Raw genomic sequence first — 10073 nt, forward strand, 5'->3', positions numbered from 1 at the left:
TTTACATACAAAAGATATTTGATTGTGCGGTGAGTAAGAACTACCACATTTTACCTTTGATCACTGAGAACACACTAAAATGAACGCACTAAAAATTGCACGCTGCCGTAGGAATGGCACATTCCCTCGTATTATAAAAATTGGGAAGGACTGTTCAAACTCCTACATGCAAGGAGACTTGCATGTTTTTTTTTTTTTCAAACATAAAATGAGAATAACATCTTAAAGTGAACATATTTCAAATTATCCATATCATCACTATCTTCAAATGACACAACTACACTCACACAAATGACAAGAATGCACACAATAGAGCAAGATTGAATCAACGAATTGATACGATCAAAAAGCTAGGGACATGTTTAGCCATATCAAAATTGGGACATGAAGATCATGGTGTTGTAAACACAAGAGTATGTCGACTTAAGGTAATAACATTTGTGGAAAACAAAGCACAAGCTCTCTCTCTCTCTCTCTCTCTCTCTCTCTCTCTCCATCCAAGATTTCTCTTTTGGGTTCTTGTTTTCTTTGACCTTTCGATTCGATACAATTCAATACAAAATGCGGCTAATGAAGCACTCTAGTTTGCTTCTGCATAAGTTTCAAAAATAGTTTTAAGAAGCAAAAAAGAGAAGGCAACTCTTGGCGTTTGCCCTTTAAAAAGAGTAGGCAAATATGTGCCTTCGACCTTTGGGCCGGATGGACGCAACTCATGATGTGGTGATGGTTTAATCGGCCTAATGCTGTGGAGTTATTCATGATCTCTCTCTCTCTCTCTCTCTCTCTCTGCCTGCCTGCGGAGAGAGAGAGAGAGAGAGAGAGAGAGAGAGAGCGAGCGAGCGAGCTCCGTTACAGAAGAAAACAAAGCACTCCTAGTCCTTAGCGGTGGCAGATGCAGTTTCTTTCACTAAGAGCTTGGGATTACATCTTGCATACGTGCAGAAAAGAGAAGAATCTGGCACATGCTTTGCGATTATGCTCCTACATTGGGGTTTGTGGTTTACTTACCGACGATCATCTTGGAAATTTGCTAGTCTCCACACTTGTGGAAGCTGGTTGCACTCACTACGCTCAACAAGTCTTTGATGGATTGGCTCAGACACATGAATGCTCATGGAATGCACTTATTATTGGGTATGCCAAAGATGGAGAAATTGAACATGCTTTTGTTTTGTATCGCGAAATGCAGCTCGTTGGTTTACATCCAAGCGGGCATGCTTTTGTAGCCTTACTAAAGCTTTGCTCCAGGCTGAAGGATGTCGACAAAGGTCATCAATTGCATTCTGACATTGCTGATATGGGTTTAGAAGAAAATATCTTTGTTGGCAACACCATAATTGACATGTACTCAAATTTTGGCTGTTTTGACAAAGCTGAGGATGTATTTAACAAGCTTCGATTAAGAGATGCTGTTTCTTGGAGCACGTTGATAGCAGCGCAAGTTAAACATGGGCATGGGAGGGAAGCATTGGGCCTTTTTGAAGAGATGCAACTGCAAGGAGTTATTCCTACTATACCTGCTTTTGTGTGCGCAATGAAGGCTTGTAAGTGTGCGGGGGATCATAGAAAGGGTTTAACGATTCATGCGGATATTGTCAGATTTGGGCTAATCGATACAGATCCTGGCATTGGCAACTCTTTGGTTGATATGTATGCCACTCTTGGCTTGCTTGCAACAGCTCAAGAAGTGTTTGATACACTTGCTGTCCGAGACCAATTTTCATGGACTGCTCTTATCACAGGATACTCTCAGCATGGGTTTCCTACGAAAGCGTTGGAAATTTTCGATCTCATGCAAGAACAGGAAATTCTTCAAGATGTTGTCACATTTATTTGTGGCTTGACCGCCTGCAGCAGCTTAGGAGATGCAGAAAAGAGCCAAGAGATACACGTAGAGGTTGCGAGGAGGGGTTTTCTGGAGAAAGATGCTGTTGTTGGCAATGCATTAGTGGATGCGTATGCCAGTTGTGGCTTGCTTGTGAAAGCAAAAGAGGTGTTTGACGTGCTATTGGTGCGAGATGTTGTTGCATGGACGGCTCTGATTTCTGGTCTGACAAAACAAGAAAATGATGAAGAAGCCCTGGAAAAATTTGAGCAAATGCAACAGGAAGGCATTTTGCCCAACTCTTATGCATACGTTTGCGGCTTGCAAGCTTGTGGTAACATAGGTGCAGCTGACAAGGGCCAAGAAATTCATGCTGAGATTGCAAGGAAAGAGCTGTTGGACTCTGATATTATCGTTACAAATGCGTTGGTTGACATGTATGCAAACTGTGGGTTTCTTCTGAGGGCACAAGAATTGTTCGACCGGTTCTTAGCTCGGGATACAGTTTGTTGGAATATATTAATTTCAGGGTATTCAAAACATGATTGTGATGAGGAAGTTTTGGAAGTATTTAAACAAATGCAGCATGAGAATGCAAGTCCAAATGCAGTAACATTTGTCTATGTTCTGAAAGCCTGTAGGGTGCTGGTGAAGGAAGGCCTAGAGTTGCATGCAGAGATTGCCAGAGGCAGTTTACATTTAGATCTTAATGTTGGGAATGCATTGCTTGACATGTATACGAGCAGCGGCCTGCTTGGTAAAGCTTTGGAGGTTTTGGAAGAGCTCCCACAGAGAGATGTTGTTTCTTGGACAGCTTTGATTGCAGGGTATGCTAGGTATGGCTGGTATGATGATGCCCTTAACAGCTTTGAGCAAATGCAGAATGAGGGCATTTCTCCAAATGCTGTGACTTTTGCATATGTTTTGAAAGTCTGTGGAACATTTGTATTGGCCGAAAGAGGTCAAGAAATCCATAGTGAGATTTTGGAGAAGTCTCTCTTGGAGTATGATGTCGTTGTCAGGAATACTCTGATTGATATGTATGCGAAATGTGGCCTTCTTGAGGAAGCACAAAAAGTGTTTGATGAGCTTCCAACTAAAGAAGATGTAGCTTGGAATGCATTGATTGCAGGGTACTCTCAAATAGGCGAATGTCACAAGATTTCTAGTATGCTTGTTGGAATGATTAAAGAAGCGCGAGACCCAGATATTCTCACATTTGTGGGCATTTTGAATGCATGCAGCCATGCAGGTTCAGTCGACAAGGGTTTTTTGTATGTCAAGGCAATGCAGGAAGATTACGGCCATATTGCAAATCTTGAGCATCTGACTTGCATAGTGGATCTTCTCAGTCGTGCTGGCCAGTTAAACAAGGCAATTGCAATGACTCAATGGATGCCATGCCATCCTAATCTGGTCACATTTCATACAGTATTGAGTGCTTGTCGAAGAGACAGAAATCTGGAACTTGGGCTGCAAATGTTCACGCATGCCATTGAGCTGGATCGAGGAAACGCTGGTACGTATCTTACCTTGATGAACATGTATGCAGATCCTGATTTGGAAACTTGCACGTATTCGACTCAAGGTAAAGATGCTGAGCATGTTGGTGTCATTTTGTAATCACTCACATGCTAGATGGAGAGAAAGAAGTAGTTGGCTGCCAGAACTGGAGCACATCAATAATCCAAACACATCTACATCAAACAATTGAACTGATTAATGTGAATGAAAGAGAGAGAAGTGGTGCTCATAACAACCACCATCAGTGCACATTCCCTGGATATCTATTGATTGATGGATAGTTTGGTTCGACTCGGCTGGGATGATCGATGATTCGACTTGGGTCGGATGCCCAATGTGTGTAACCAGAGGGCACCTCATGCCGAGGATGGAAACAGACTAACACAACCGGAACAAATATGCAAACACTTCAAATCCTTGAGCTGCAAGAGAACGTAACACATGAGATGAGACATAGTGAGGTTGAGTTCCCCACTACAATGCTCTCGCTCCTCAACTAGGCACCCCTTCCGGTAAAGCTTTAACAACTGCAGGGAGAGCCCACTTGTAAACTTTACTCACAAGATCCGAGTGCTAATGGCTCCCCCAAGGTACATATTTACAGACCCCTATATATCATTTGTATAAGGTAAATATGACCCCCTATTTTACGTTTTTAAGATTTTTAATTGAAAAAATATTATACCCTCGGCTTTTTATATAAGATTACACACAACCTTACATGACAAGACCAATCAAAGGGAGAAACCTTCTAAATTATTGAATAATCTAACCCTTTTTAAAAAAATGGCATGGTTTCCATGAATAAACAAAATATTTATTTGCATTCGTGTACCAAACAAGAACTCTTCTCGGAGAAAAGACGTGAACCTGATACAAAGAGGCGTTACTATCTTTTGTATTTAAACAACTACTGTCTCATGAATTGGAGGATAGGAAATGGAGGATAGGAAAAGAATAGGGATGTTGCTCACTTGGACAACTCTTTATGAGACCCAATAGTTTCCTTTCTTTGCTCCCCTCCCCCTTCCTAAGTTTAACCACTTTTCTCATTTTTAACTTTAGGGGGCTAATTACTTGGTATGGTAAGTTTCCTATGATCGATCCCCCGGGTAAGTTTTTCGCTACTTGTTGATTTTCTTTGTTTAACCAATAAAGTCTTTGCAAAGGTTTTTCTTATTGGCTTGCCATGAAGTAAGAAGATTCTCTCCTTTTGCTGACCGCTATCGTATTGTTTAGAGTTTACAAGGAGAAACTGAGTTTTCCAAACCAATGATTGCGAAAGGTCCATCTTAGCTTAGCCTTGAGCCACTCAGAAATTCAAGACAACCGGTTGAGAGGAGAACGAAAAAAAAAAAATCGTTGGGATTTTCCAAGAAGATAGTATACCGGATTTGGATTAAAGAGATGTGTATACTTCAATTTTTTTTTATTTTTATTTTTTTGGCTTATTGACGATATTGACGAAGAGCAAGGCATGTCTACAAAATAACCTACTACTACGAGCAATAAACCCAACAGATCATCATACTTGAATGATCGTGTACACATAAAATCCACAACAAAAATCGACACAAGAGGAGCAGAGAGCGAGAGGGAGAGGGAAAGAGAATGTGCAAGTGCAGCTCCTAAAGCCGGTGCTACACCGATACGACAAGAGAGGAGAGAAGAGAAGAGAAGAGAAGAGAGAAGAAGGACACAGACACTAGGTGCAATCTTCCCCCGTGCAAGAGTGATCAATTTTTTCTTGCACGTATTTATTTATAGATTTCTTGAATGCCCAAAATGAATATAGATTGTCCTCTCGGACATAAAGTGATGATAGCTTATAATGAGCTCTTTAATGATACAATGTTAATAAATATGATATCCCTTTGCATAGTCCATAGCCTTTTTCACCAATCAGCTGTAGTAATTAGATAATTAATAATTTTCATAATATACGTCTCCATTAGAAAGCAATTGTTCTTAGCTACTAAGTTACTTGCAAAGTTTACTTGTCAAAAATATGGTTAGAATCATGTGTATGAAAAAAATATTAAATTTAAACAAATGACTTTGCTTATGCCTATTGTCGTCCACATATTGCATATTCTAATGTCCCATACCACGAGAATAGACAACATATTTCATATCCTGATGGATTAAGATACCACTGGTCATAGCTATCTTTCAATAGTCAATTCAAGTCCAATCACATACACAACGTCGACAACCAATCATCATAAACCAGATCCAAACCCAAGTCCGATTCCAAATTCAAATTCAAATCACTTTTAATATATATATGTGTGCGTGTGTGTATATATATGTGTGTGTGTGTGTGTGTGTGTGTGTGTATGTATATGTATATGTATACACACACACACTATCTATATATATATATATATATATGTATGTGTGTGTGTATGTATATATACATACATATACACACACACACATACATACATACATACATACATACATATATATATATATATATATATATATATATATATATATATGTGTGTGTGTGTGTGTGTGTGTGTGTGTGTGTGTGTGTGTGCATATATAGATATATGTATACAAGTGTAGATTCGTCGATTTAGGCAAAACATCCTATTGGTGTCGATTCGCCAATTTAAGCAACACCAATTACAAAATCTTACTATAGTGGATGGCCACCACTGTCCCTATTATGATTTTCTTATCTGGATATATATATGTATGTGTGTGTGTGTATACATATATATATCCAGATAACAAAATCATAATAGGGACAGTGGTGGCCATCCACTACAGTAAGATTTTGTAATTGGTGTTTCTTAAATTGGCGAATCGACACCAATAGGATGTTTTGCCTAAATCGGCGAATCTACACTTGTGCTACCTAAATTGACGAATCTGCACTGATATTGTTTAAAGTAGCGAGTCTATTGTTTGTTGATGTGCTCCCTAAATCGGTAAATATGTACTCGTACTACCTAAATTGGCATTTATACATGGATAATTGGTGTTGCTTAAATTGAAAAATCTACAGCAGGGTGAACATTAACACACTGCCTAAATCAGCAAATCTATGTGCATAAAAGACTACACATATATTACCTACTTGATACCAAAGTGAAATAAGCTTGAATAGTGATATAAATGGTTGCATGGCATAATGATGCCAACAGTAGTTCCATTTAATACACATACAATGATGACAAAGAAATTGGTTGATTTTATAGCTCATACAATTAATGGAAATAAGTAAAGGAGCCATCTCTTTTAAAATGATGTTTCGTAGTATTCTGTGTTGTTGCAGATTGCTTGAGTGTAGCTTGTGAAGATTAATTGCAAAGAGAATAGCCTAACAAAGATTTGAACAAAAATAAGAAAATTGCATGAGTTGGTCCATAAATTCATAGCAGGATCATTAAAAAAAAGGTTAGGATAGTGGTACCTTAGTGAATTTATAAAAAAAGAGTTAGTGATTAGTAAATTTGTGAAGTATAGGTGTTTGGAGTTAGAGTGATATTGGGTCTGTAAAACAAATATATCTAGATATTGAGATGATATAGTGGAAAATCTTTGTGATGAGGGCATTGTTAAAATTCACAGGTTCAGGTTATGCTGTGCTTTTGGGACAAGGAAAAGGAGGCTAGTTTGCTAGAGAGACCGGACACACAAATAAAATCCAACTTCGAAGTGATTAAATGTACAACAATATATGGATTGATGGAAATTAAACAATTGGTAGACAAAAATTAAAACAACTTATTGTAAGAGGAATAAATGATTATACATGTGCTGATGTCTACACTACGCACAAGATGTTTTGTGTAAGAGAGAGAAAGGTGGAAGATTTAAGAGAGATAGACAAAATGAAAATTTATTCTTGTGGTATTATACACACCAAGAAAGCTACAAAAATTGCTAAAATATATTTACATGGATTTTTGTTCACCATGGATGCGATGAACATCTCCTTCCTAGGCCTAGCCGGCAGTGATTGAGGTCAAGGCCTTCCATTCAGGGCAAGTATTTTGTAGTTCTTGAGACATCCGTGGGCCGTACTCAAGGCAAGAGAAGTAAGGTTTATGGATGTCGTACCAGTGATCGGGTAAGGTGAGATTTGTGGATGGTATGTATTCGCGCTCATGGATTTTTTCTCTTGTGTCCGCGAGGTGGTCAGAAAGGTATGGGGAGTGGTAATCCCATCTGTCCTTGATGCAAACGTTCCAAAAATCAAAGAACATCCTGTTAAAGTATTGGCATCTCAATTGAACTGCTCAATGTAATCCCATTATTTAGTTTGGCTTTTAGGTATTTATTTTACTTATTTGTCAAAGTCTTGGGTAGGGGCAATTTACTAGGATTGCTATATAAGCAACCCTTGCCTCCATTGTATACACATTAAGTTATTCATTGCCAAGGTTGATTGGTTCAGGAGACTCTCTCTCTCTCTCTCTCTCTCTCTCTCTCTCTCTCTCTCTCTCTCTCTCTCTCGTGCACATGCGCGCTCTCTCTCTCCCCTTGGTCTCTGACATGGTATCACAGCAAGGTCGTGCTTGAAGCGCTTGGTGTGGAAAAGCAAATTTGGAAGACGAGAAGAAGAGCAGGTTTGGCCGTCGGTGTCCTCTCCTCCCCAATTTGCGTTTTAAAACATTGTTATGACAGCGGCACCAAATCCTTCCTCTTTCCCAACGTTTTCAAAAGCCGTCCCCCCCCCCTCCCTTCCCCCCAAGTTTCTAGCGTTTCGAAACACTACACAGCAGCACCTTGCTCCCCCCTTCCCTGCTAGCATTCTAAAATGCTAGGGTCTTACTGCACCTGCCCTGCCAACGCCCTGCCTCCCCCTCCCTTGTGCGTTTTAAAACACTAGAAATCAGCACCAGGCCTTCTCTTTTGCGTCTCGAGATGCCTCCCTCCCTGCAACGCTGCCCACTTTCATGCCCATCATTTTGAGACGCCTTGCTCTCGCATCCATCGACTCTGATTGCCCACTGGGCAATGGTGGTGGTCGGCTTGAGAAGTGTCCTTTTGAGGAGCAGCTTTGGCCCATGAGAGAGGGTGTGGAGCGACTTGGAAAGCAACTTTGATGAGAGCTTTGCGGAGTGGTTTGGAGAAGGCAATAGAAGCAGAGGGTGCGGTGAGCATTGTACGTGGAAGCGGCTTCATGCCAATCTTGCGGCTTCGGAGAGGTGATGGAGCTTAAGGGGCGGGAAGTTGGAGTGCAGAGGAGTGGTTCATGTGGGCTTGGGAGTTACTATTGGCTTGGTTTGTGCAGCCAGCTTTGGAGTGCGAGAAGGTACCGGATTACCATCGTTATGGCCCTCCCTTGCTCGAGCACGCCCGACAACAACAAATCGTCAACCATCCATTTAGCGGTTATACACTGGCACAATTCTCAAGGAACCCGGAAATTTGTTTGGCTTGAGGTTATGAAGTGAAAAGCAAATGGAGGAGTTCGCTAGAGGACAACAGAAAAGGTCAGTTGGACAGGGATGGCAATATCAGTACTCAGTTTGCTTGCCTCGGCACTCGGGAGGCACGCTCACAGTCATGATTGTGATTCGATGCTTTGTTTGGCTCGAGAGTTGGAAGCCAAAAGCAAAAGTAGGAATTCACTTGAAGACAACGACAAAGGCAAGCTCAACATAGATCACGGTAATAAACATTTGGCAGAGGAGATCGACATGGCACACGTGGCGGCAGCCACAGTGGCCTTGACGCCAGATTTCTAGTCAAATGACAGGTAGCTTCAGCCAAAGAGAGGCTTGTGAGTGGCAAAGAGGTAACTACTGTGCGCTCCTTGCCGCACTGTCGAAGCAAGGGACTTGCCAATACACCGTGTGCGAGCCACAAACGGCTCCAAGCACACAACAAGCCTAAACTAGCAAGCTCAAGAGAACAAAGGGTGTGTCACTCACCGCTCTACGCTCGTCTTCATGGTGGATTCCTCGCCGCGATGAAGAAGAAGCTGCAGTCGTGCCGCGCTCAACCGCTTCGCCGCCGTCGTGCCTTCGTAATGCTCGATCGCACACACACTCTCCCTCTCTCTCTCTCTCTCTCACACACACACACACACACACACACACGAGGAGGTGAAGAAGAAGAAGATGGAGATGGAGCAAGAGCACTCTTCTATTGCACAAATGAGAGAATGAGTAAAAATTAGGTTTAGTTGGCTTTTATAGGAGCTCACCCCATTCACACTTGGGCGCCCATGCTTAGCCAACTAACCCTAGCATGTTCGTGTTAGAGTGCGCCTCTCATCGGCGATCACTCTTACCCTTTTCCTATTGGTCCGACAAGCTCGGTACCTGACTCTAAATAATACAACGTTTATAGATCATAGGGTGTCCGTGTGCCGTGAGGGTTAACATGCCCCCCTTCCTGATGTAGATTCCGTCCTCGGAAGCTATTGAGCTGAAGCTTGGTATGTCCATGTTGTAGAGCATCTAGATTTGAATCTGCAAGGCAAAGTCACTGTTTTAGCAAGCGGAATTATATTGCCATAAATCATGAGGGGAATGTAAAGTACATGTGGAAATGAGTAATTGCAAGACTTATGAAATGTTAGACTACCATTAAGGACAAATAAATTGCACTTTGAGTAGATTAATTAATCAAGGGTTTTGAGCTTATGGGTGAGTCTATCAATTAGTTAGCTATGACTAAGGTTAAAACAACTACTCTAGTACTAGCTAAGCTAAGAAGATTATCTAAATGCAAGATTCCCTAATTATGCTTTTCA

At 41.1% G+C, this 10073-nt stretch overlaps 1 protein-coding gene across 1 annotated transcript; it reads left to right on the top strand.

The window, feature by feature from the left end:
* Positions 1 to 675: 675 nt before the first annotated feature.
* Positions 676 to 4033, top strand: LOC147421988 (pentatricopeptide repeat-containing protein At4g13650-like). The gene has a single exon (XM_086503176.1). It carries the CDS (start codon positions 893 to 895, stop codon positions 3446 to 3448), a length of 2556 nt encoding a protein of 851 aa, XP_086359302.1. The 5' UTR covers positions 676 to 892; the 3' UTR covers positions 3449 to 4033.
* The last annotated feature ends 6040 nt before the right edge of the window (positions 4034 to 10073 follow it).

The sequence above is a fragment of the Adiantum capillus-veneris genome, chromosome 27 (assembly GCF_014529385.1).
Source record: "Adiantum capillus-veneris isolate H3 chromosome 27, ASM1452938v2, whole genome shotgun sequence".
In the NCBI taxonomy this organism is placed as follows: Eukaryota; Viridiplantae; Streptophyta; class Polypodiopsida; order Polypodiales; family Pteridaceae; genus Adiantum; species Adiantum capillus-veneris.